Genomic DNA, 26,851 nt, shown 5'->3' with positions numbered 1-26,851 from the left:
CCAGAGCAGGCTGAGGAATGATCACATGGCTGAGGTTCCTGGGCCAGAGGGGGCCGGTCACAGGAGGGATTTACCTTGGGCACGAGGTAAGGGAGCACCACACGACTCTTGATGGCCATAACCTGCTTCAGACCATCCAGGGCAAATTCTGACACTTCCTCATCATCCTGCAGAAGGGCGTCGGGGGCAACGCTGAGCAGCCGGCTCCCGGCCCCACCTCAGCTGTCTAGACCAACCACCGCCAACTTGCTTCACCACTTTCCTCCCTCCCTTCCCACTGCGCCCACACTTACTGACTGTCGGAGGAGAAGCACAGAGCCAAATCTGAGCCTGCCGCACCCACTCCCTCGGGGGCCCATACTGCGGCTGCTTTGGCAGAATGAGCCCCCCGCGTTTTGCTTCCACAAAGACAGTAGAAGCCAAACTGGTCGGTGTGTGGCAGATCCACTCACCAGCTGCTTCAGTAAAAACGGGAGAATGTCTTCCAGAGCCTGGTGGCCGATGGTGGAGTGCAGCTGCTCGAAGGTCTTGGCCGCGGCCTCTCTGACCTCCTCCAGCGGGTCACACAGAGCCTTCCTCGCCGTGGGTACGAGGGACTCAGAGAAGTACAACACCTGCAACAGCACCCGCGCCGTGTATCTGAGGCAGCAGAAGCAGCGAAGGGGCGGAAGCCAGCAAAGTGGGGGGGTGGATGAGGACCCCCGGCCCAGCCAGGCCACCACCAACCCCCTCGGCCTGACTTCTAACTTAGCGATTCTGTGAAAATGAGCAAGTATCAAACAGCAGAGAGGATATGCAGCCTACAACTGAGGAGCCTGATTTTTTAGGTGAGCTCTCCGGATACTCTCCATCTCCCACAGGAGCTCCATCCCATGGCAAGGCTCTGCACGGCGTGACCTCTCTCCCCCAATTCCCTCCACTCATCCTCTTGGAAAACTCCAACTCCTTTGAGACTCAAAACACTCGTTCCTCGGTGACATCTTAGGGGTTACCTCGGGGCTAATGATAGCTCTGCTCCCTTTGGAACTATCGTCCTCCCCACCCCCCCACCCACCGGAGGCAAAGCCCACTACAAATCAGAGGACCCATTATGTATCAGCCTTACTGGCAGCAAGGTCTCAGCCTTTGAGGGGACTCAGTAACTATTCAGTGAATTACAGCTCTAGTTGGGGACTTTTGTATTTTTTGCCAAAAGCAAATGTAAACTCCCAAATGTAATACTTATACTGATACACGCTGATACGGGGGAAGGCGCCAGGAACTCAGAGGAGGATGCTCACTCAGGCTAAGCAACTGGCCACGTGCTTGCAATTCTGACCAGTCAGCTACTTCCCGGCTTTTATGCCAACTGAGAGCCCTACGCCTGCTCCATCATTTCCCAGGCGTGTTCCAAGGATCACCGGCCCCCTGAATGTGGCTGCTGTGGGACAGTATCACTGCTGGAAATGACACACTTCCACCCACCGGGTACTTACACTCATCTGCTCCACTCCTCGTAAGAGTGCAGGCAGCCCTCCCGCTCCTGCACCCCAGCACACGCATGCGTGCAAGCCTCCCTTCCCTGACAAGGACACTATACATTTTAACTGAACTTTAGCAGTGACACAAAAGGAGATTAGTCCGGAGCGGCAGCAGGAGCAGTGAGAAAAAGATCATCTCCAATTTCCACAGGCCACACAAGGCCTCCACATTGCTTTATTCTCAGCCTGGGAAACCAACAAGGAAACTCCAGTCTACCCTGCTGCCGACAACACCCTCCCGAGTGAGGCCCGCAGCATGTCCCTAAGGATGAAGTGTCCCTAGCTTCTCCCCTAACCTGCCCCCGAGCCCTGCCCGTCAGGTTACCTCTGGGGCCCTCAGAAAACACTCACAGCGTCCCGGCTGGTGGACTTCATGATCTCGCTCAGCCCAATGCACACGCCCTGCCTCTCGTCGCTCTTCTGAGACCTCAGGCCTTCCTCCAGGATGGGGATGATCTCAGGCAGGATTTTCTCCCCTAACTTCCGGACGAGATCGCCCAATGTCCTTGCTGCAATCTGTCAGCAGAGATCAAGCCGGGACATCAATGCCCTGCAAACCCCAGGGTACCCGGAAGGCAGCTCCAGAGTGAGGGTCCTGGAACCTCCTCCACTTGATCCGAGTCACTGACTGAACTTCCCCCAATGCTCTTAGCCCTTAAGAACCGCCCCCGGGGCTTATAAAACACACAAAAATACAGTTACTTCTTCGTGTCACATGCACCTAGGCAATCTAAAGCAAGAGCTAGCACCTTATACATGAACAGGAAACTCATCACAGGATCATGAACAGGAAACTCATCACAGGATCATGAACAGGAAACTCATCATAGGATGCCTAGACAGGAGCCAGTTTCCCTGAATTGATCACCAGAGCCTAGAAGTCACTTAACCCAGCACTGTTGCCCAAGGGGAGCTAAACTGGGCACAAATGCTTTTAAAGAAAAAAACCCCACCTTCCCTGAGGCCTCACGCAAACACTTCTTTAGAGCCAAATATGCAGTTTGCTTGCCAGGGATGGGGGCTGGGAGTGAGCCAAAGGGGGCTGGCAGAAGCAATCATGAGTCCATGCTGGGCCCGTCATCCCAACCATGGAACCGCCTGGCCTTCCAGACCCAGCAGCCCCCGCCCAGCCTCTACTGCTGGCTTCTGCACATCCTGCCCTTGCATCTAAAGCCCTCTTTCCCTAGTGTGGAGTAGGCTTTCATCACTACCTCGCCCAGTTAGTGCTGACCCATCTTCTGACCTCAAGCATCATTTCTTCTGAGCAGCTTCCCCCGCCCCTCCCAGCTGGTCAAAGGCCCGTTACCTGCATCTGCGGGGTCCATGCAGCATTTACTATAGCTGCATTTACATCTGCTTGTGTGATGATCTGATAAACACCCATCTCCTCTAACAGAGTGTAGCTCACGAGGATGAGGGTAAGGATGCCTTTCTTCCCCATTATATCCCCATATATAGGTTTTAGGCCCTACTTAGCACATAGTAGATGCTTAATAAATCTTTGTTGTGGGAAAATTAATAAAAGAAAACCTCCTTTAGGGGCGCCTGGGTGGCTCAGTGGATTAAGCCGCTGCCTTCGGCTCAGGTCATGATCTCAGGGTCCTGGGATCAAGCCCTGCATCGGGCTCTCTGCTCTGCAGGGAGCCTGCTTCCTCCTCTCTCTCTGCCTGCCTCTCTGCCTACTTGTGATCTCTCTCTCTGTCAAATAAAATAAATAAAATCTTTAAAAAAAAAGAAAATCTCCTTTAGAATGGAGTCAGGAGGGGTGCCAGGGTGGTGCAGTCTATTAGGCGTCTGATTCTTGGTTTCAGCTCAGGTGCTGATCTCAGGGTCTGTGAGATGGAGGCCCCAGCTGGCTCCATACTGAGTGCAAAGTCTGCTAAAGTTTCTCTCTCCCTCTCCCTCTGCTCCTCCCCCCATGCACTTGTGCGTGTGCACTCTCTCTCAAATAAATAAATAAAACTTAACCAAAAAGAAAAAAAAATATATATATATATATACATACATACATAAATAGGGAATCAGGAGGCCAGAACAGGGCACTCCCACACCCTACCACTCTTCATCAATTGCAGACTCAACAAGAAAAGATGGACCTTGCAGACGGAACAGGAAGAAACATATTTTACTGGCCCAGCAGGATGAAGGAAGATTTTCTCCTGCCCCAGCAACAGCCCAGCCAATGAGAAACCATCACAACTCAGTCACTGAACAGCCACTATACTTCAAACTCCCAGTTACCGGGACTCCTGGGTGGCTCAGTTGGCTAAGCAGCTGCCTTCGGCTCAGGTCATGATCCCAGCGTCCTGGGATCGAGTCCCACATTGGGCTCCTTGCTCGGCAGGGAGCCTGCTTCTCCCTCTGCCTCTGCCTGCCACTCTGTCTGCTTGTGCTCACTCTCGCTCCTCTCTCTGACAAATAAATAAAATCTTAAAAAAAAAAAACAAAAACAAAAAAAACAAACAAAAAAAAACCTCCCAGTTACCTCCAACAGACTTTGTTTACAACAGTCCTCCTGAAGGCCCCCTTTCCTCTATAAAAGAATGTTCCACTCCTTTGTTCCCCGCAGTTGCCTAGAGTTTTGTCATGGCTTACATGTCCCAGCTTGCAATTCTCTGCTTTTCCTGAATACATCCACCTTGCAGGCAAAATATCTGTTTTCTTTCTAAGGATAACCACTGAATGACTATGTAAATAAATAAATATTCTGCCCTTAGACAGGGGGCCCTACGCATCCTAGCCTCGGATGCCGGGTCAGAAGCAAGGTCCAGAAACTTACGGTTCTCTTATCTGCACACGTGCTGGCCAAGAAACCCAGCAGCAGCCCAAAGAGAGTAGGCAGGATCTCACGCAAGGTGCGGGGGGTATTAGAGACCACAATCTTCCAGACATGCAAAGATGCCTGCCGCACAACCAGCTGGGTGTCTGAGCGGCCCATGTACAGCCCTGCCAACACTCGGTTCCGCCGGTCTACGCCCAGGGCAGTAATGATAGCCTGCAGCAAGGGAAAGAAGGGAGAACATGGGGTGATGAAGCGTCCACAGCACGAGCACCGGGGCACATGCCTCCCAGCACCAAGGGCGGAAAACCAACTCAAGGCACGCACCTTATTGGACTGCGCAGTTCCAAAGTTATCATCTTCGGAGGCAGTTTCTGTGGTCATCTTCCCAGTGACCCCAGAGATGTGGAACAGGAGATCCCCAAGCAGCTGAACAGAGCTGAACCTAAGGAGGATGCCAAAACCAGAGTCGCACAGCCATTAGAGGCGGTCTCAGGGACCAAGCAAGCACTGGGCACGAAAGACGCTGGAAGGAAGTGTACCAGAGATACTGACGGTGGTTATCGTGGCATGAGTGAAGGTACAGGCGATCTTCATTTCCTCACACTGCCCCCCATGACCATGTTCTCCAGTTTCTTACTAATGAACACGTATTACTTCAGTAATGGGAAAAATTAACATTTTTAAAAAACCATATATGAACACTTCTGTAAGTAAGGAAGAAGAGGGAGAGTATGGAAAGAAGTATTAGCAGGGAACCAAGACTGCTGACCATCAGAACTGGACACATAAGGAGAGGCCTAGAAGGACAAAGTTTATTTCTCTTCAAATTACTTCAGGTTTCTTCTTCTTCTTATTATTTTTTAAAGATTTTATTTATTTATTTGACAGAGAGAGATCATAAGTAGGCAGAGAGGCAGGCAGAGAGAGAGAGAGGGAAGCAGGCTCGCCGCTGAGCAGAGAGCCCGATGCGGGACTCGATCCCAGGACCCTGAGATCATGACCTGAGCCGAAGGCAGTGGCTTAACCCACTGAGCCACCCAGGCACCCCAGGTTTCTTATTTTTAACGACCGCAAAAATCAAAGTTCTATTCAAAGCAAAGATTCAAAAAAACACAGAAAAACACAAAGAAAGTGAGTGTAAACGATCACTCCAACTCCCAAGACCAAGGCAGCCTCCCTGACACTCTGGTGACACTCCGCACACAGCCATCAACAGGCACACACGCACTCCCACCCGATGTGGGAAGCGGGCCTGCATCGTTCCATCAGCACCGGGTGAGGCACTTTCCATGTCAGCTAATGTAGTCCTCTCGTGCCCTTTTCTGTAATGGCTGAATAAAACCTCACGATGAGGACGGGCTGGCTTTTTAAAAAATCAACTTCCAATTTTTTTTTTTTCAACTTCCAATTTTTTGAATGATGACATACACTGCAACAAATATCCTCGACATGTCTTTTTAAGCGCTTGACCAAATTTGTCCTTGGAATCAATGCCCAGAATCGAATTTCCAGATTAAAAAGCATTCATGTTTAAAATCCTAATATAAACTGCAGGACTACATAGAGCGAACTTTTCAAGAGAAGCAGGACAGACACTGTTACGCAAAGGTTAAGAGCATGGAGAGACTTCTTGGCCGCATTCTACTTCTCGTTTCTCAATCAGAGTTCCCCAAACGCAAAGCCACTGGGTCTTTCCACCCGAGTCCTCACCTTATTCGCCAGAGATCATCAAAGAGGCCTTGCTCCAGCTGGGGCAGCAGCAGGGCGATGGCCGTCTCGGCGTACATGGAGATGACCCGCTGGCCCGCACGCAGGGCAGTGTCACGCACAAACTCGTTCTCATCAGCGAGAGCCTGCACACAGAAGCTCGGTCACCCAGGGCTGCTGGCCCCAAGGCACCAGACCCAAAGGAAATGGGACCCCCTGAACAGCAAGATGAGGATTCTTGCCACCCAGTCCCCGCTGGCAGAGAGCCCTGCCTCCAAGGACAGCATGTGCATCCTGCCCCACTCCCTAATGCTACCCTCAGCCTGGTCTCTGGTGCTTACTTTGAGGACACAGGGGATGATAGGCCCCACGTAAGGAGTGAACTTGTCCCCGAAGGTGATGGGCAGGTAGTTGAACATCATAATATAGCCGTCTCGGACGTGGGGTGCAATGTCCACTTTGCTGGCTGTAGCCACGATTTCTGGCATCAGCTTCTCCAACTTCTCCACCCCCAAGCCAGCCATGACCTCGGCCAACCCTGCAACAAAAGGACAGAATGAACCCCCTGGATCGGAGGGCCCCTAGACAGCATTCCTGGTCTGGCTCCTGGGCCTGCCGTGTCCTCACCTTGTGCAGCACCCGAGCGATCCACAGAGCTCTGCTCATAGGTCAGAGTCTCCATCAGCCATGGCAGCAAGTCCTCAAAGCACGACTCCCCCATGCCCTTCACCATGGCCCCCAGAGCCTTTGCAGACACTGTCCGCACCTGTCAGGGAACCGAGAGCCAGGATGGGAGGTGTGACGGCATCTCAAAACTAGGTGCTCATGCGGGAGCAGGAAGAGGACCCTAGGGTCTCCTTCCCTCTCCTGGACAGACGCAAAAGCACCTTATAAGGAATTCTCAGGAACCAATCTTCTGAGGCATGTACTAAAATAATGAGTTCCTGCCCCCTTTCTCCTCCCAGGCTCACCTCAGGTACAGGGTCCAGAAGAGAGGCTTTCAGGCCAGGCGTCACGCTTGGCAGGTAAGGAGCCAAGTCCTGCAACAACACAAAAGGTGACTTGGGTGGAGGCCCAGCGCTCCTGCTTCCTCCAGACCGGTTCTGCCATGGACCCTGACCTCACCATTCTGCTGACAAGGAGAGCTCAGCAGGGCTGCTCACAGAGCCATTAGGGAAGGGCACCTGGCCAGGAACCCCCATGACTGGCTCCCTGGAGACCCCAGGTGACTGCTGGGAAACCTACAAGGGCCTGGAGGCCCACCCTCAACAGGTCGAAAGAACCCCAAGCTAGAGTTCAATGCTTTTCCTCCTCTTGCCCTTGTCCCAGGACCAAGGCCTGTCCAGCCTCTGGAATCTAGGAAATTATTTCTGGTTATTTCCTTTCAGAACAATGTTATCATCTTCCCATTCTTCACTCTAAAAGGTTTATTATATCTCTTGGGATAGCATTCGGCTTTAAGACACAGTTTTAAATATAGAAAAAGCCTTATGTTCACTGCAGCATCATTTAAAATAGCAGAAAACCTTGGACAGTATAGGACCGATAACAGGATTATATAAGTTATGGTATATAAACTTGTTGGAATATGAAAGAACTATTAAACACCAGTTTTGTGAACAGCTCACTATAACTTAAAAATAAGCTGATATGGGGCGCCTGGGTGGCTCAGTGGTTTAAGCCGCTGCCTTCGGCTCAGGTCATGATCTCAGGGTCCTGGGATCGAGTCCCGCATCAGGCTCTCTGCTCCACGGAGAGCCTGCTTCCCTCTCATTCTCTGCCTGCCTCTCTGCCTACTTGTGATCTCTCTCTGTCAAATAAATAAATAAAATCTTAAAAAAAAAAAAAAAGCTGATATTCAGGAGCGTAATTTCATAAATACAATAAAAAACATTAGCAGTAATTAACTGTTTTAGTGTTGGAGGATGGTGGGTAAGACTAGCTGTTTCACCAATTGTCCCATTTCCTAAATTCTCGAGGATCGACATGATTTGCCTGCTCTATCTCTTATGCCCAGAGCTTCAGCAAGCAAAGCATGGCTGTGGGAGACCATGAGCTCACACATGCAAGCCCAAGCCCCGCGGAGTACATAAACAAACAAAGTAAATCTCCCAAACGAGGCTAATTTCCTCTAATTTGTAGGCTTGCAGAAGCAAATGCTTGTGACAAGGGAACTACAAGCAGTCAAAACAGTAGTCACATTGCCAAGACAGAGCAAGGCGGGGCCTTTCCTCCCCTCAGTCTGTGAGAGGGCGCAGGCAGGGCCTCATCAGGGGGCTGAGCTAATGGGAACTTGAACCACGGTGCTCTGCAAGATGCCCGGAGAGCCTAGATCTCTACGCTCCACCGCAAACCGGTCTTCTTCCCCTAAACATAAGCAGGGATCAAAGGCCCACAGCTATCCTGTGTCTACTGTGCGCAGGACTCTATGCCCTAAACCAGGATCTACTGGTCTGTCCTACACCAGCCCCAGTTGGGCTGCTACCTTCTGGTCTGTCAGGGAGTACATGTTGCCAATAATCTGGGCTGCCATCTTCCGCGTGTCCGTGGAACGGTCCTGGAAGGCTCTCTGAACAATGGGCATGATGAGGGCCAGGGATGGAGCATCAATGAAGTGGACAAACTTGGTATCCAGCAGGGTCTGCAAGCACTTCTGGGTCTTCCTGGAGGGGTCCGTCAGGGCATCCAGCAGGACTGGGGCAATGGCTGCATGTCCAAACAAGAAAAAGGCTAGTTCACACGAGTCTCAGGCGTGGCAAAGCCTCTGGGTCCCCTTAGAACTACAAAGGGACACAAGAAAAGGGGGTTCCAGGGAGACCTCTCCTTGGAGCCCACAAGTCACTTGGCTATGGAAACCAGCCTGCTTGTGAAGAGCAATTGTTGCTTCACGAGGAAGAAGGTGGCAGCCATCACCCCTCTGCACGGCACAGCCTGACCTGGCAGGACAACAGGGGGTGACCTTCCGTGGGCACTGAGGGGCAGCCGCAGGGCTGGGCCTCCATGGGAGCACTGCTTGGGCCCTGTCTGCCTCCTTATTGAAGCATTAGCCAGGGTGGTTTTGCAAAACAACTGCTTTAAGACACCAAAGGCCACTGAGCCGGTGGTGAAACACACCATGCTCAGAGCAGTTCAGCCCCGATAGAGCAAGCTCTCCGGGTCAGCTCCTTCGGCCCAGCAAAAGGACTGCCAAGAGAAACACCTGGCTTCTCTCTTCCACAAGCCCAGGGAGTTCAGTCACTCAAAAGATACATGCTGCTCAAGAATTTAAAATCGAAACAAAAGCTTTGCGCAGTGGCAGTATCGTAGCCAATGAGGTTTATCCGAGGCGTGATTATTGCTAATTAAAATCGAAACAAGGGGCGCCTGGGTGGCTCAGTGGGTTAAGCCGCTGCCTTCGGCTCAGGTCATGATCTCAGGGTCCTGGGATCGAGTCCCACATCGGGCTCTCTGCTCTCTGCTCGGCAGGGAGCCTGCTTCCCTCTCTCTTTCTCTCTGCCTGCCTCTCTGCTTACTTGTGATCTCGCTCTCTCACTGTCAAATAAATAAATAAAATCTTTAAAAAAAAAAAAAAAAAAATCGAAACAAAAAGCAAACCAAAAAAAAACCAAAAAAACAAAAAAACCTAATAACCCAAGTAAAAAAATGGACAGAAGATTCTGACAGTTCTCCAAAGAGGATGTGCAAATGGCCAATAAGCCCATGAAAAGACGTTCAACATCGTTAGTCATTAGGGAAATGCAAACCAAACGACAACGAGATGCCACTTCACACCCACGGGGTGGGGGCGGGGGTGCTGTAACCAGACAGACAGACAGTGACAGTGTCAGCAGCGGGACTCTCACACGCTGCTGCTGGGAATGCCAAATGATCCAGCCGCTTTGGCAAACAGTCTAGCAATGCCTCAGAAAGATGGTTCCCATAACATGACCCAGCAATTTCCTTTCCCAGGGATCTAACCAGGAAACCTGAACACGCCTACAAAGTAAACCACCTTGCCCGTAAGTGTTCATAGTAGCATTATTCTGAACAGCCAGTATGCAGAAACAGCCCAAACGTTCATCAACAGATGATCTGGCAAACAAAATGTGGTCTATCCATACGATGGATTACTGGGCCATAAAAAGAAACAGAGCACTGACCCATGCTACGGTATGATCCTTGAGAGCATGAAGCTAGCCATAAATGATCCCACCACATGAAGCACGCCCAACAGGCAAGCCCAGAGAAACAGAAGCAGAGTAGTGGCTGTCAGGGCCCAGAGGTAGGGAAAGGAATGAAGAGTGAATGCTAAAAGGTAGGGGGTGAGGAAAATGTCCTGGAACTAGACAGTGGTGATGTTTATGTAATTTTGTGAATATACAAAAAAAACCCCAAAAAAACAAAAAACACTGAATTCTATAAATTTTTAAGTGATTTTAACATTATGTAAATCATATCTCAATTAAAAAAAAAAAGACCAACCCACACTGGATTCCCCAAAACAAAAGCACTTCCCTTCATCTGATAAGAGACTGAGACTGCCCCCCGCCCTAGGAATCCCCAGGGCTGCTAGACACTGAAAAACAATAAAACCCAAGGATAACTGCTCTCCCCTTGAAAAACAAAAACAAAAACACACAAATAAGAAACATTGTTTTCTGAATGAAAAAAAAGTCTAGTAACACCCTGGCTGAACTACACTGAACAAGTACCTATGTTCCACAATGAAGCTTAACATTTAACAAGTGACATGTTGGGTGGCGTGGCTGCTGGGTTTTGTTTCTAGAAATCAACCTCTTGCCATCACTCCATCAAGAACCACACTAAAGAGCACAATCAAGGGGGATAACCCTTCCCTAAGCTCTCCCTCTATCACATGTCTTCTGGAATGAGACAGAATAGGAGGTTCCCAAAGAATGTATGACGCTGATGTGGGCCAGAGCGTGTCATTCAATTCTGTTGACCTTGGGGCTCAGCTTAGTGCACAGGGCTCTCTCAGAGTCAGGCTGCTTCTGACTCAGTTTCCCTCTCTGTGCAGTCAATGAAGACTGCTCTAGATCAGTGGCAAAACTGATTGCTTCCAAACTACTTCCCGCTAATTATCCTAGAAAAAGGGCTTTCCAAAATTTTGAGATTATTTCAACGTGAATATATCTGTCCTCGGAGGGCAAAAGTCTTTGCTCAATGCACGTTCCCCGCAGTGTCCAGGGATGGGAGGAGGAGCCAGGGCCAGGGCCCTCATGGGAGAAGTGTACCCAGGATCTCTGGATTCCTGATGACGGAGCCGATCTGCCTCAGCGCCTGCTGTCCAGCCTTCTGCACTTTGACGTGGGAGTCGGTGAGCACCTCTGTAAGCTTGGGCACGATGTTGGGCAGGCAGGATGACAGCTGCTTGGGAGCACAGTATGCCATTGCCCCGAGCAGCTCCACCGACCCTGCAGACAGCAAACACAGGCCCAGCATGGAGTCACTGAGCACAGGCCAGGGAGCCACTTGTGCCGGCTGCCCGGGCAAGGGACAACGAGCCTGCCCCTCTGCAGACTGTGCTAAAGCAGTCCCCAGGAAGAGGATGGGGTCGGGGGGCTCTAGCAGAGTGAGCACAGTGCTCCTGAGGCCTGCTGAGCCATGGCATTCTGGGGGTGATGCAAGGTGGTGTGGGGAAAACAGGCAAGATCAAGATGGGGGAAGACCTGGTTGAGCCCTGGCAGTGACCCAAGGCCAATTCACTGAATTTCTCTGCCCTAGTTTCTTTATCCATACATGAAGAAACTCGTATCTGTGATTTCTCAAACCGCAGGGTGGAACCTGAAGGACCGAGGGGGAGGGAGGCCCTTCGAGGGCCCCACGTCTTGACCCTGCTCAAACCAGAACAGCTCTGCTTGGATCTGTTTTGCATATTAGGATGCCAGAGAATATTTTATTTTTAAAAAAGGGCTTAATGGGGGCGGGGGCTATAGAAGTTGCCACAAACTAACTTTAAAGCTCTGGGGCTTCCTCACTTAGGGTTATGGCTCCCGCCAGAGGCCTGTTCTTTGCACGAAAACACACAAATGACTGAAGGACTGAGCTGCCTGATGGCTCCGAGGGGCTTGGCCTTGTCCGTGGGCTGGGGAACACACACACATGGGATAAGACCCCTGGATGGCTCCCTGGATCCCTGCAAGGGCCGTCTTCAGAAAAGGAGGCTGGGACAGAGACACCGAAGGAAGCAGTCTTACCAGCTTTGGTCCTCCAGGATTCCTCCTCCAGAGCAGCCAGCAAGGAGGGGAGCACCAACTTCACCCCGTGAGCACTCAGATTGCTCATCACAGCCTTGGCACAATCATCTGCAGCCTCAAGGGAGGAGAAAAGGCGTTCAGGGGCCTCCTTGTCCAGGCAAGGATCAAGGCCTGATGCTAGTCTGAACGTTCCTTCTGCCGACCAACACTTACTGGGGGTCTCCTGTGTCAGACCCTGTGCCAGGGCCTATAGACACAGCTGAGGACAGCTTCTCTCAGAGAGTTGCAAATACTTTACTGGGAATCAGAGGAGTCCGTCCCAGTAACCAGTGCCAAGGTACAGGCAGGGGGGTTCCAGCAGGGGGCCCTTCCACCCCCGGAGCCAAGATGCACGGCCAGCGACAGCCTCAGCTGGCAGTGAGCCCACATGCAGCCTCAGGACTTACCTCACGCACATACTGGTTCCCATCCCCGAAGCAGAGCAGCAGATGGGGCAGCACGTGAACCACATACGGCTCGAAGAGCTTCCCCAGCATGGTGCAGAGCATCTCGAAGGCAAAGAGGGCTCCTGCGGGAGAAGGCGGGACAGCTGGAAAGACTGTGCCCTGGAGGGGCACCTGGGTGGCTCAGTGGGTTAAAGCCTCTGCCTTCGGCTCAGGTCATGATCCCAGGGTCCTGGGATCGAACCCTGCATCGGGCTCTCTGCTCAGCAGGGAGGCTGCTTCCCTTCCTCTCTCTCTGGCTGCCTCTCTGCCTACCTGGGATCTCTGTCTGTCAAATAAATAAAATCTAAAAAAAAAAAAAAAAAAGACTGTGCCCTGGAGGCAGCCACAGGATCACCTCCCTGCCATCGCCTCACCCTCTGGAAACACTCAAGGCAGTTGTGGGACTACAGTGGCTGCCCCATGAGGGAGCAGCACCCTCTACCTCCCTGATAGCATAGATATGGTTGAGCAGAAAGGAGGAGAGAACAGGGCAGCGTCTGTCACTTCCAGACACTAACAGCTAGTGAGGCCAATTCTCTCTCAGCTGACTGTCTCTACGCTGAGTGAGAAATGAGAAGGTACAGGCCACACCAGCAAGGACAGGATGGAATGCGTTACCCAATCTGCTCCCTCCACAGCACACACACAAACACCGGGCCTCCAGTGGGGAAGGAAAGGCCCGATTCCTTCCTCTGGCAGCTGTGGGGACCAACTTCCCACCCCAGGCAACCCCAGGCTCAGACACTCACCCTCTCGCCGGCGGAAGTTCTTCTTGTCCTGGATGGCGTCGGTCAGAGCAGCCATCATCTCTTGCTGCTTTAGCGAGAGGATGCCCAGGCCCTTCACCAGGCCTGCCAGCCCGTAGGCAGCCCCTTTGCGCTCTGCGTACTTGTCTGACTCCAGAAGCTGCTGCATGAGCCTCTGGATCATCCCTCCCGCGTCCTCTTTGATGGCTGGTACAAGAGGCGGCAAGCAGCTGGCCACGGATTCCTGGACCTGCGGGAGAGGCCTGCCTTGTCAGTGCCGCGGCTCACCCACTGCCGGTTCCCAGGGGGTTGCCACAGCCGTACGCAGCGCCTCACCACCAGATGTCCCCCAGCCCCATCCCAGCCTGTCAGATCACACAGGGCATCAGACAAGCGAACAGTGATACATGGCTGTGGAGACAGGGGCTCTGTCAGGGTGCACACTACATCTGTGAGGACTGGTCAGGTGAGAGAAAACTCCAGGAAGACCCACTCATATGAAAAGAGCTAGAGAGAAGTACATTACTGCACCTTCTTAAAAATGGCCCAAGTAGCAGCGCCTGGGTGGCTCAGTGGGTTAAGCCTCTGCCTTCTGCCCAGGTCATGATCTCACGGTCCTGGGATTGAGCCCTGCATTGGGCGCTCCGCTCAGCGGGGAGCCTGCCTCCCCCTCTCTCTCTGCCTGCCTCTCTGCCTACTTATGATCTCTCTGTCAAATAAATAAATAAAATGTTTAAAAAGAAAAAAAAAATGGCCCAAGTATCTCAGTTTTCTAACTTGTCAGAGGCACAGGGAATTCAGCCTTGCCTTACAGGGCCAGGACGAAACCGAGAAGCTCTGCCTTCTGGCCACAGCTCATGAAGTCTAATGAGAAAGTACAGCAACAGAGCTTTCAAAATTTGATCAGTTTTGTAAACCTGCAAGTCACTTTGGGAGGAGAGAGGGGTGAAGTATATATATTTTTCCAAAAAGAAAACAACAATCCTTGCACCATGGCTTGGAGACTGCAGTAAAAGGCCCCTGGAGTGTGTAAGGAATGCAGAGGATCAGGGAAAGCTCAGCAGAGGGAGTCATCTTTTTTTTTTTTTTTTAAATCTTGATATCCCCAGTGCTGAGCTTATACTAAGTCAAAAAAAGACTATTAGTAAATGAGTAGAAAAAATGAAAATATCTAGAAAATCTATTGAAACAAAGTAACTCCCTCTCAGGGTACTCTTTACTACAAACCAGGCTGGCCCGAGAGCATGACTCCTTGCAGAGAAGTAGGGCCCTGATTCCCAGCTTGGCCCCAGCACCCCGCTGCACACCTGCAGTGGGTCCCAATCCCTCAGCTGGCTTGTGGGCCCTTGGTCAGGAGGCGGGTACCTGCTGGGAGGGGGTCGAGAGGGCGGCGATGAGCTTGGCAACAATGGGCTTCACTTTGGGGTCGCTCTTATCCAGGTGCTTGGCCAGAGAGCCCATGAGGACCACCACACTCTGCCGCACAGCATCATAGCTGGCATCGTTGGGCGCGTTCTTCAGGAACTCCTCGAACACTGGCAGCAGCGAGTTGACATTCTCCTGGAAAGCCAAGCCCACCCAGAGCTTCACATCAACCCTGCCGTCTGCATCTGGACATGACCATCTCTGCCCTGAGGACTGAGCCCGAGTCTGGCTTCGGGACCGCATCCTGACAAGGCAGCCAGCAATGCCAGCGGGTTTCCCAGTTTCCTGGCAGGAATGCAGCACACTCAAAAGAATTTAACAGCCTTTGGGGGTCCGTTTGGCTCAAAAGAAAGAGAAATGAAATTTTCCATGGGTGCCAGAACCCCACCAGATCTCATGGTGCTCAGCCTCCCTGGGTCACACTGCTCAGCTCTGGCCCAGCCCACTCCCTGCCCCCTCCATTGGCTGAGATGGCTCACCTTCCCGTGGGCATTGAGCGTCGCAAGGGCTGCATCTAACATACACTTCCGGACATCTGGGTTTCGGTCGTTGAGAGCATCAGGGACAAAAAACTGGAAGAGGGGCTTCACCTGAGAGCTGTCCAAACACTGGGAGAGCTTGTTCAGAGCCAAAGCCAAGCCACACCTGGGAAGAACGGGGAGCGTGTCAGGGGGCAAGGGCTGGTTAGGGGCCTCCTCTGCGGCTGGACTCTATCCCGGCATGCCACAAGGGAAGGGAGCTTGCAGCAGCTCCCTCTGGGGTGCAGAGCACAGCGTGGAGCCCACTGCCTGGTGCTTACCCAGCAGTCTACACGATAGGCTCAACAACCCATTTCTCAAACGGAGACCTGCCATCTGCCCAGAGTTTACCTCCTACGTAGTGACCCTGGCCAGGGACCAGCTCTGCCTCTGTTTCCCCACATGAGGGCAATGCCTACCCTTCTACCTCCAGAGCAGGCTACAGGAGGGGAGAGGTAAAAGAATCAAATGTGAAGGTGTTTGGAAGTAAATCTGCGCTACAAAGGTGCTTCTATCCTTTTCAGCTACAGAACAGTAAAAAGGTCCCCAGGGGCCTCTGAGGAAACAGAGGCTGGGAGAAAAGAAGACACGTGCCACAAAGTCACTCAGCTAGCCCAGGAGGAGCCAAGACTTGAACTCAGGTCTTTCCGACTCAGAGGGAGGTCTTTCCCTTTCCCTCCACTGTATCATGACTCCACGCTACCTCCTCTTGGCACCCGGCCCAGCCAACCTGCGGTATCTCGAAAGCTCTGAGTGGAACAACACCGGGATGGCTGTTATACCTGGCCTCCCACTGATCTGGAGGAGATTCGGAGATGACTCGTCCCAAGGCATCCAGCACTGGGGGTGGCCGCTGCAACAGAGAGGCTGATAAACGTGCTGCAGTGACAAAGGACCCCAAGCAGGGCGAGCCAGCCAGCCAGCTGGGAGGTGGGGTATCAGCCACAGCCACCCTGGGCCACAGTGAGCTCCAAGACTCCTGTCCGGAGCAAGTCTGAGGCCGAGCGGAGTCCAACCCAGCCTCCCCTGGCCCAGCCCACAGCAGGGTGCACAGGCCACTCACATAGAGCTTCTCCTGGTAGATCTCCATGAGTCTGCCCATAACCTCTGCCGCCTGCCGCTGGTACCGAGCTACAGCTTGGGAGAGGGCTTCAGCCCCAGCCTGCCTCACAGCTGCCTCGTGATAGATGACATCGTCGATTAGCAAGGAGCAGAGGTCTGGCTGCAGATCTAGCCCCATCATCGACCACAGCCTGTAGCAGACCAAAGGCAGGGACTAGTCGGACAAGGGTCTACAGCACCTGCCCCGCCAAACCCGAGGACCCAGCCCTTCTCTTGCTGTAGGCTGAGCACTCTGGGTCCAGCTTTTCATAAGGGGAGAGGCAACAGAGTAGGGAAAAAAAAAAAAAAGAAACAAAAAACAATCTTCTAGGGGTTCTCACCTTTCAGCCAGCTTCCGGATCTCCTCCTCCTTGTCAAACTTGACCACCCAGAGCCTCCGCAGGAGGTTCAGGCCATTCTTCTCGTCGGTGTCAGGCGCTGGCAATACCATGTGGAGTTCCATCAGCCCCTGAGAGGGGGTGGGATGGGACCGAGTGAGGCTTGACTTTTCGCAAGAGCTTCTGATCTGCCTCTGCACCTCCCTCTAAGGCTGTACCATCCAAGACCTAGCTAGCCAGCAGCTGCATGCGGGGCTTCAGAGTTAAAATCAATTAAAATGAACTCTAGGTTCCTCAGTCACACCAGTCACATTTTAAGCGCTGGACAGCCACACACGTTGGCTCGGGGCTCCCACACTGGACAGCACAGATATAAAATCAGCCCATCACTGCACAAAGCACCACTGGACAGCACCACCAGTGCTAGGGAGAGCCTCACGTCAGCTCAACTTGTTAGCTGCTCTGGCTCTTTGCACAGCTTTTCCTTTGGGAGATGATGGGCAAATGGGAGTGGAATCCTTTTTAACATAAAATCTAAAAACTTAACTCTCAATGTGCAGGACAAAACTTTAGAAAAGGGACATTCCCTTTGTCTGTCCTGGAGAATTTGCCACACTGCCATTGCTTCCCATATTTTGCCAAGAGCCACTGAAAACTGTCACAAATTGATAACAAGAGGCTATAGACCGGCATTCAGGAAGCCCCGTCTTAGACTCCAAGGGGATCCTTTAGTTTTTGGTCCAAAAGCACTAAGAAAAGCCAAGTACAAGGTGATGGGTTAAAAAAACAAACCAATCTTCTGAATTTTATCTATCTATACAGGTACCAAGAGATCCACCTGGGTGGCTCAGCCAGTTAGCAGCTGACTTAGTTTCAGCCCAGGTCATGATCTCAGGGTTGTGAGACTGAGCCCCGCATCTGGCTCTATGCTGAGCATGGAACCTGCTTACGATTCTCTCCCCCTCTCCCTCTGCCCCTCCCCACTCTCTCACTCTGTTTCTCTAAAATACATACATACATACATATAAGCACATATATATGTATATATATGTATATTTATGTATCTACAGATCAAGTAAAGACAAAAAGCCAGTGACACACTGTGACAACTGATTTGCTGTTCCCCTTCCTAGAATGATCCTGACCCGCCCCGTGACTTCTTCCCTTTGTCTCCAGGACGCACAGGGGCTGATGAGGCATCTCCCATCATCATTTGATGGGATCATTTAAAAGAATGTCCCTCATGCAGTTCAAACACTTGCACTGAGGGACAAGGAATACCACAGTGGCCCCGCAGGGAGTGAGCACCTACCCGGAGTGCAGTGTCCCGCACGCTGGCACAAGGGGACTGCAAGGCACAGAGCAGCACGTCCACCTCCTCCTGCTCCGCAAAGGCACAGCCATCCTCGCCACTGCTGCTGGCACACAGGGTGGTCAGGGTGTCTGACGCCAGAACCTAAGGAGGACGTTGATGCGCTGGGCTCAGTTCAGCAGACTATTTACTTCTGTGGGGTCAGACAGTGGGCCGGGCCATGGGCTGAGGGTCCCAGAGAGGGATTTGAACAATGCCCATCCTGAAGCCCTAGTGGGGCCAAGTCCCCCCCCCAGACCAGTGGCAGGCCCCAGGCAGAACCTCTCACTAGCTGAGGATGTTCAGGCTGGCTCTCTTAAAAGCAGACCTTTAGCCCAAATCCAAATGAAGGCTGAGAAAGAGACCTAGGACTTGACCGCAAGCGCTGGGACCTTAACTCAGGGTCACCAACGGAGGTCTAGCAATAGCCAGCTGAAAACCAGATCACCTGTAGACGGGGAGAGCCTGTCCCGATCACCCAAGTCAGAAGGCTCAGCATGGCCACTCGAGGCAGCAGCTCCGGGCCATTCTAAGAGAGAACAGCAGGTAAGTCAAGGTGAGGCTCTGGGCCTGGCAGCACGAGCAGTAGCACCCTCTCACCCTCAGGGAAACCCTGTCAGGTTTACCACTAACTCCATGGGAGCCAACCCCCGTCAGCCAACATCCTCTGAGACTCCAAACAGATCATTCTGAAACATACTTGAGATTCACAGAACGTGAAATGCAGACGACCCCCAAAACAGAGGGATACTTAACTTCACAAAAGTAGGAGAGAAACAGACAAAAAAAATAGGATACCAGTGTTTTACCCATCATTGGCAAAGTTAATGACAATCTGAGGCTGTGTTGGGTGTGGGGGGATGGGAACTCCTGGTGAGGCTATAGGTCAGGATGTGCTGCGTGACCTAGTAACTCCACGCCCGAGAACATGTCTCATGCAGGTGCACAGGGGGCCAGGGCACACCACAGTGCTGCTCACACAGGGAGAACTTGGAAACAACCTTAAAATATCTATCAACAGGTAAAGACTTAGGTGAAACATGGTGTCCCCACAGCAGAGAACCCTACGCAGCCCGTGAAGCCACTGGCATGAGAGACCAGAGTACGTGAGCATATGAAAGAAGCAGGGCGATCTGTTTTGGCCTTACTGTGTGGGGCGATTTTTGTTTGTTTGTTTGTCTCTGTGTTCTTAGAATTTTTAAACATATGCACGCATTAATCTGTCACACTTTCCGAACATAATCTGTTAAGAAGGAAACCCTTCAGTGAATAAGGTCCAATCTCATAATCACAAGCAAGTCAAAGGCAGAGTGATCAGCGTTATTTTCTGACTTAGGGAAAAAACTTCACACAATAAATTGCTACAAAATCCTTCAATTTCTCCAGGTCAGAAACTCTCAGAAGCCCTGTAAGCTTCTTTGAGGCCGTGAGTGCTGCACTACAGAGCACACTTGGCTGCTGCTACACATTCATGCCCACACTCTGTGACCCCACCGGCACTGCTGATGGGCCAGCACGGAGAGCCCCTGCCGCCCTGACCCCCCTCAAGCCGTGGGTAGAGCTGAGCAACCCTGCCAACCTCGTCCACACGTCCAGGGGGGTTGCTGGGTGAGGCCCTCAGCTGGGCATGGACGGTGAGGATCTGAAGAATCTGGGCCATGCGCTCCTCCTCCTCTTCACTGTGGTGGGGCATCTCAGTCAGCACCATCTTCAGAAACGGGAAGACTAAGGAGAAGGCTGGTGCAGACAGGGGTGCAGCATCTGTGAGAGCAAAAAGTGGACATAATCTTGCAGACATCTATAGAGCTGCTGCCTTGGTTTCCATCCTCAAAGTGTGTGGGGCAGGAGGTGAAGGACGATGGAGGCCCTTTCTGACGCCCAGAAGCACAGAATAGGAAGACAGGGAAGACAGCTGGTAGCGCAATTCTGAATCCTGCTCCAACCCCGAACACTGCCCAGTTCCAGGAAGAGAGCGTTAAAACACACAAGTAGCTTACAGTAACGAGAAGCAAACTCCCAGTGGAGGTCACAGAGACTCACAGAATATCAGGACTCAGAAATTCTCCATCTGGTCCAACCCCCCACTTTTCAGAGAAGGAAACAAAGGCCAGGAACAGAAATGACTTGCCCTAGGCCACAGCCTCGGGAAGCCCTGGGTGGGGGCCACTGAGGCTCATGCACTGCCACACCTGCTGCACCAGCACACACGGCCCGGTGCCCACTGCCCTTCCCTGCCCTGTTCCTTACCTGGCTCACCCTTGCCCACCCTGCTGGTGATGGTGTGGCTGTGCAGCAGGGTCACCGCCCTCTTCACTGCCACGGACAGCTCTTCCTGGCACCATGACTTATCCAGGGCACACTCTGGCTTCAGCAGGCGTAGAGTCACGTGGCTCACCAAAGTGCCTGTGTCCAAGAGAATGAACCCAAAGAGGATGACCAATACAGAGACACGGTCCCAGGCACAAACCAGGGACCCCAGGCACAGATGCCTCATGCTCTTACTTAAAAGTAATCAATACTGCTATGCCAAAAATGTCCTCAACCTAATTTCTCATTTCATCTTCGTGATAGCACTGGTGGGGGAAAGAACGCAGGTAGGCAGGCAGGAGCTGCCCTTCTGACACTAAGAAGTTACATGTGAGCCACCCAGGGTTGTTCAGCCAAGGGTACAGCTCTGAAGCTCCCACCTTCCAGGTAATAAGCCCAGCCAGCCAGCAAGTTTCAGCAGGCTCCAAAGGTGCCAATTTTCCACTCAGAACTGTTCCCAGATTCTAGCCTCACCCACAGGAACATCCCCTGTAAGCTAGGAAGTCTGCTTAACCCCCAACAGTGAAGTCACCATAATGTCCAGCCACCCTACCTGGTCTTCGTGCTCCACAGCTAACAAAAAGCTAAGGGGCACAGAGACCCCTCATCAGGGACATGCTGCTCAGGAGCTCTGGGCTGCACGTCCTGACCATGTGGCACCAAACCAACCCCATTACCACTGAATTTCTGACTTCTTAGTTTTAAAACTGTTACAGAAAGATCACATTGATCAGTGGCTAAAACTTCGTACTCAAGAGTGAAGACATAGCAGACATAACAGGAGAGAGGAGGCAGCTCTATGTTGACACTAAGGGTATACAGCTTGGGCTTCCAAGGCTGCTTCCGTATGGAAACAGAAGTCAGAGTCCCAGACCACCACACGCCTCCCCATAAGCGCCTGGGAGCACCCCCGCCCCCCTCCCAACCTGCTCTGGGCCATGCCCGCAGCCAGCAAACAAGAACTAACCCAACGCCTTGAGCCTCGGGGGCATGACGCAGGCAGCCAAGGACAGGAAAGGGTTCTTGATCCTGGGAGCGGCCAGGGGAGATTTCAGCAAGGGCAGGAAAGAGTCGACCAAAACAGGGATATACTGGGTCAGGCCAGAGGGGTTCTTGGCCAGGATGGTGTCCAGCAGGCCCAGCGCCGCCTCCAGTTCACCGTCCAGCTGCAAGCAGAGTTGGCCCAGGAGGCAGGTCAGCAGGGCCTGCTCCAGACAGCGAGAAGCGGGTTTGGCCTGTGGGGGCAGCGGCCACTCACCTCCTGCAGCCGTCTCCGGATCTGCGCCTCCTTGTCCAGCTGGGCCTGCAGCATCTCCTTCTGCTTACTGGTCAGCTGCACCTCCTCTTTTATGCCTTTCTTCTTCTTTATCTCCTAAAATCAATGGGCAAACCGATTCCATCTCCAGGAAATGCACCTCCCTCCCCGCCACAGAGCAGGGAGAGACCAGTCCCACAGTCAGCACCATGCCAGCTCTAGTCTGTGACCTGGGCCCCCAAACCCACCATGTGGCCTCCCCAGCCTCCCACAGAGTCCAGAGTCCACAGCCACCTGGTTTCCAGAGGATGGAGACAGCAGTGGAGAAGTAATTTCTTACTGGATTCTCTATTGACAAAGGCAAGAAGAGCCTTTTATATGTTAGAAAAACAAAAGTCCCTCAGTGTGCTGGAAAGGGTATTCTAATCATGCGGCTTCAGAATCTAAACTTTTGCCTCCCTCCTACAGATGCTCTCCCCCAGTATAAACTGCAGCCTGGAAAAGGCCAAGAAATCATTCATTCATTCAACAAGCATCTATTGAGCACCTCCATTGGTAGGGGAACCCGGGACTGGTGGAGGGGTCAGAGGAGTGTGCACAGGCCTCAGGATGACCCCAGGGAACAGTATACACAAAGTCGGGAAAGTCACCAGGCTGAGGCCACTAGGCTCAGCAGCCACCCCACACGTGATTCTTCTAGCACTCACCTCTTTGAGCTCCAGCTCGATGATCTGCTCTTTGAAGGAATAAGCTTTGTTCTCTCGCTTCATGTTAGCCTTCTTTATGCTGTCCTGCTGCGCACTGAAACATCAAAGCGGGTGTTCAGCCAGCTTCAAAACAGCCAATAGGTCCTCCAGCCTCCCGCCAGTCGTGAAACTCCAGCTAGCCTTGAAGCTGCATGCCCCAGCAGTGTGCGGCTACGTGACACACTCCCGTATCCCAGGCCTAAGCACGTGCCTGGAACAGAGCAGTACTTATCCGACGGATAGATAAGCCATTTCATTTATTCCTTGAAACATTCACTCCTAAACCCTATAAAAGAGGCCTCTCCCTCTTACAGGTAACAAAATCAAGGCTTGGAGCAACTAAGCCCACAAGAGGGGACTCACCTCTGGATAATAGATTTGTCATACAGCTCCCCAGCAGGGGTCTGCATGATGGCAAACTCCTCCCGAGTCACCTGGCGCAGCGCAGGGTTCTGCACGGAGGCAGTGATGGTGCTGATGAGCTGTGGGAGGACCCGGTCCGGGGACAGGATGGACAGGGAGCCCATGGCATTCATGGAAGACTGTCAGACAAATACAGGCACGGTCAAGGTGTGCCAAGGCTGGCACTAGAGAGGGGTCCTGCCATGCCTAAATGCCCCCGGCTCCTCCTCTTCTCTCTGAGCACTGCCCACTAGAGTAGACAGCCGCAGTGTGAGCCTGCCTTCTCAAGCATTTCCCACTTGGTCTGGTACCAGTACCCTGACTGGGTGTCACATTCCCCCTCTACTCTTAGTGTCCATGGCACAGGTCGAGCTACCCCTACCTCTTCCAGAGGTGGGCATGTGACCTAGCTCAAAAAGACAGGGCCAGGACACCCAGGGGCAGTGAGACCCCATGCCAGCTGAAATGACTGGAAAACGCAAACTTTTTCCACTGGAGCTGATGGGGGATGAGCCATACATCTGGAAGTGTATCAACCGCCCCTCTAAGAGAGAAGGGGAGACTGCTGGAGAGTGTACCTCACGGACAGCAGAGATGAGACTCAGACAGGAGAGACAGAGAGATGGAGAGCAAGAGAGCTGCCACCTAGTGTCCTCAAGGTAACAACTAAGTCCCCGTACCGAGCGTCACGGTGACCAGCCATACCGTGACTCAGGAGTCGGAAGCAGCAGGATCCCTCTCATGCTTAAACCACTTTGCATTTTCTGTCACTTGCAACCCGAGGGGTCCAAGGCCACACTTCACCACACCTGCATCTATTTCACTGAAGCATCTGACGCTCTGACCTGGGGCCAGAATTAGTCCACATGCCAATCACCTGGTTCAGGGGACTCTGCGTGGTGATCCTAGGGATGATCTGATCCAGGTGCCTGGTGATGAAGGCTTCCAGGTCAATCTTCATCCTGGCAAGAAGCGCTGGCCAGAGTCCAGCCTGCACTGCCACTGAAGGAAAGGGGAACAATTTGAGGCCTTCTGCCGGCCTGCCCTTATCCTGCCCAAAGGCGTCCCTGCCCCTCCTGTAACCGCCCCCGGTACAGACCTAAGGATGGGTGGTGCGAGATGATCAGCATCTCCTGGGCCAGCTGTTCGGTGTTGGTGATGTCGCCCTCCAGTCCTGGCACCCCAGAGATCACACAAAGAGCCTCCTGCAGGACCCTCGGGGGTACGTACGCCTTGCCAGCCTCAGTCACCTCACCAGAGTCCGTCACCAGAGCCTCCAAGGGTAGCACCTACAAAGAAACAACTCATGAGCCCCCACTGCTCTGAGCTCTGGGCCAGTCTGGCACACAAGAGACAAAAGCAGCAGGGACACAGCAGCCTTTCACACATGTCGCTCTCTGGAGCTCCTGCTAGAGTGAAGACTGATGACCAGTTCCCGCACAGGACCTGCAGGCTGGGAGATGCCTGGAAGGAGGAAGCACACATGACTTTGGAACTAAGATGCCCATGGGGGTAAAGGCAGCCACAGAAACTGGGCCAGGAGACCTAGGCAGAGACCACAAGTCTGTCACTGGCCCATATCCCTCAAGGGGGATTAGGGAGGAAGGGAGGGAAGGAAAGAGGGCACAAAGAGCACTGAGAAGGGACCAGGTCTTTGGGGTCGCTTCTGCCAACCACTGGCTGGGAGACCCATGGCAAGTCAGTTCAGCTCCAGAGCCCTGGACAACACATATAAAGTAAGGGTATTTAGCCTGTCTACCTTTTAATAGCAGTATGAAAAAAAGCAAAAGAGAGAATGCGTAGCAAATGCTCTAAAAATTATAAAGTGCTTTAAAAACAAAGTGTTTCTCCATTACTCAAGAATAAAAAGGCTGAACTACACATGAGAGGAAAGAAAAGCGTCTCTGAAAAGAATTAAGAATTATAAGAAACAAGGTGTTATCAGAGCTCAAGAACAGGGCAGAAGATTCTGGCCATACACGGTGTCTGAGTGAGAAAAGCCCAGGAAGAGACCAGCCAAACTCCCTCGGCATAACCAGGGTGGGCCGAGCGCGGCAGCAAGCCCCGGTTCTGACCCCAGATGCCCTCACCTTGTGGGAACTGAGGACAGCCTTCAGCTCCTCCAGGAGCCCGAACGCCAGCTTAAAGCCCCCAAGAGAGGACAGCAGCTTCCGGACCGTGTGCTGGGCCTGCCGGCGCACGCGCCAAGTGCGGCTCAGGAGCACTGCCACCAGCGCCCGGTAGTACTGCCTGCAAGCACAGGGACACGGCATCCTGGAGAGGGTGGGCAAGGGACTCTCCGCGGCCAGCCCCCCGGCAGTGCACGCACCACTGATTCTCAGGTTCCCGCCACGGTTTGCCCCTGCCTTGACCCAATGGGGAGAGGTAAACAAGCTTCACGTACTGAACTTTGTTGCCTGTGAGTCTGTGCGGGTGGTCAAGGAAAAGCCTCTCTGTCAGATGCAACACGGTACACAGGGCTGGGAGGGGAGACAAACAGAAGTGTTTTTAAAATACAGAACACATCCACAGTGTCTGGGTGGCTCAGTCCGTTAAGTATCTGGCTCTTGGTTTTGGCTCAAGTCATGATCTCAGGGTCGTGGGATCGAGCCCCGTGCTGGGCTCTGCACTTAGTAGTAAGTCTGCCTGAGATTCTCTCTCTCTCTCCCTTTGCTCCTCCCCACCATACACACGTGTGCGTGCTCTCTCAGATAATAAATAAAATCTTTAAAAATATACATAGAACACATCCAGAAAGAACTGGAAAGCCTGGAAAATGAACACGAAAACGTAAATGTGACTACCATTTATCAATATGAAATTATAGCTCATCTGAAGTTCTGTTTTTGCTGACAATGCACACATGTATTTTAGACTGATGAAAAATATATGCTTTATTCTATTTCATTAAAAATTACTGTGCAGTTCTAAAAAAAAAAAAAACACAGAGGAAGACATAGGCATACTGGAGTAGAATGACTGCCAAGTCTACACAGCACAATGCGTATAGCAGACATGCTACCCTTCGTGTAAAAAAGGTAAAGAACCAGGGCCCTAGGTGGCTCAGTGGGTTAAAGCCTCTGCCTTCGGCTCAGGTCATGATCCCAAGGTCCTAGGATCGAGGCCCGCATCAGGCTCTCTGCTCAGCGGGGAGCCTACTTCCTCCTCTTTCTCTCTTTGACTGCCTCTCTGCCTACTTGTGATCTATCTGTCAAATAAATAAATAAAATCTTTAAAAAAAAAAATCCTTTAAAAAAGGTAAAGAACCAATCCAGAAAGGTATCTCCTGGTATAAACATAAAATACCAAGGATACAGAGAAGCTAATACAACTGGTTGTATTTGATCTCTGGCCAGAGATCAAAGCAGGGGTGTGACTGTTAACACAGGCCCTCTTGGATCTTTTATTTTTGAATTATGTGATTGTATTTCCTATACAAGGACTTTTTTTTTTTTTTTTACATCAGGAAGTGACTAACAGTTTTAGCTCATTAATAGGATGTTGTGATTTGTGAGTCAAAAGACTTTTCAAATCACCGATTAGCAGCAGACACCCCTAAGGCAACCCAGAATTTTAAACATACACTTAAAGATCAACTGTTCCTTCTCTCCCGGGAGAGAAACCAGCAGTTTTGTGTCTCCTGGTGGGCGAGTACAGCCAGCCATACTCCACCAGAGCTTCTCAGCTGTCTTATAATACAAGAAAACCTCCAAGACAGCACCAATTACCCAATCAGCTATAATTACACCTAATATCACAGCCCCGCAACCATTAGTGCTCTGTCTCCACAAATCAACCCACTCCCCCATTCCCCAGCCTTCCATGGCCCACAGAGGTGCATTCATTCCCACAGCAGCCAACAGCACTGCGGCTGACCCCAGCGCTCTGACTGAGGTTTTTGCTGAGCTGACTGGTCAAGACAATAGGCTGTGAGGGAAGAGTCCTCTCTGAAGACCCACCAGAGACACTCA

The 26,851-nt window shown here is 52.1% G+C and overlaps 1 protein-coding gene and 1 non-coding gene across 2 annotated transcripts in view; one reads left to right on the top strand and one right to left on the bottom strand.

Moving 5' to 3' along the window:
• Nucleotides 1-26,851, bottom strand: part of GCN1 (GCN1 activator of EIF2AK4) — a 59,753-nt gene that overhangs the window by 11,138 nt on the left and 21,764 nt on the right. The window contains exons 17-47 of the mRNA XM_046024615.1: nt 25,285-25,360; nt 24,971-25,130; nt 23,980-24,169; nt 23,758-23,882; nt 22,842-23,020; nt 22,440-22,533; nt 21,736-21,849; nt 21,445-21,643; nt 20,418-20,573; nt 19,750-19,931; nt 18,619-18,699; nt 18,132-18,275; nt 16,823-16,950; nt 16,444-16,633; nt 16,163-16,233; nt 15,342-15,507; nt 14,803-14,997; nt 13,441-13,687; nt 12,653-12,774; nt 12,207-12,321; nt 11,244-11,423; nt 8,495-8,715; nt 6,981-7,049; nt 6,637-6,775; nt 6,351-6,547; nt 6,013-6,155; nt 4,627-4,744; nt 4,300-4,515; nt 1,872-2,036; nt 453-614; nt 75-167 (exon numbers count right to left, since the gene is read on the bottom strand). Coding sequence (XP_045880571.1) covers nt 75-167; nt 453-614; nt 1,872-2,036; nt 4,300-4,515; nt 4,627-4,744; nt 6,013-6,155; nt 6,351-6,547; nt 6,637-6,775; nt 6,981-7,049; nt 8,495-8,715; nt 11,244-11,423; nt 12,207-12,321; nt 12,653-12,774; nt 13,441-13,687; nt 14,803-14,997; nt 15,342-15,507; nt 16,163-16,233; nt 16,444-16,633; nt 16,823-16,950; nt 18,132-18,275; nt 18,619-18,699; nt 19,750-19,931; nt 20,418-20,573; nt 21,445-21,643; nt 21,736-21,849; nt 22,440-22,533; nt 22,842-23,020; nt 23,758-23,882; nt 23,980-24,169; nt 24,971-25,130; nt 25,285-25,360 — 4,637 coding nt within the window. The remainder of the gene's footprint in view (nt 1-74; nt 168-452; nt 615-1,871; nt 2,037-4,299; nt 4,516-4,626; nt 4,745-6,012; nt 6,156-6,350; nt 6,548-6,636; nt 6,776-6,980; nt 7,050-8,494; nt 8,716-11,243; nt 11,424-12,206; nt 12,322-12,652; nt 12,775-13,440; nt 13,688-14,802; nt 14,998-15,341; nt 15,508-16,162; nt 16,234-16,443; nt 16,634-16,822; nt 16,951-18,131; nt 18,276-18,618; nt 18,700-19,749; nt 19,932-20,417; nt 20,574-21,444; nt 21,644-21,735; nt 21,850-22,439; nt 22,534-22,841; nt 23,021-23,757; nt 23,883-23,979; nt 24,170-24,970; nt 25,131-25,284; nt 25,361-26,851) is intronic.
• On the top strand, nt 9,290-9,429 carry LOC123954740. Its single transcript, XR_006821123.1, has one exon. It is a non-coding gene; the product is annotated as a U4 spliceosomal RNA (small nuclear RNA).

This window comes from Meles meles, chromosome 12, assembly GCF_922984935.1.
Source record: "Meles meles chromosome 12, mMelMel3.1 paternal haplotype, whole genome shotgun sequence".
In the NCBI taxonomy this organism is placed as follows: Eukaryota; Metazoa; Chordata; class Mammalia; order Carnivora; family Mustelidae; genus Meles; species Meles meles.
Note: the sequence above shows the minus strand (reverse complement) of the source record. Positions and strands in the feature narration are given on the sequence as shown.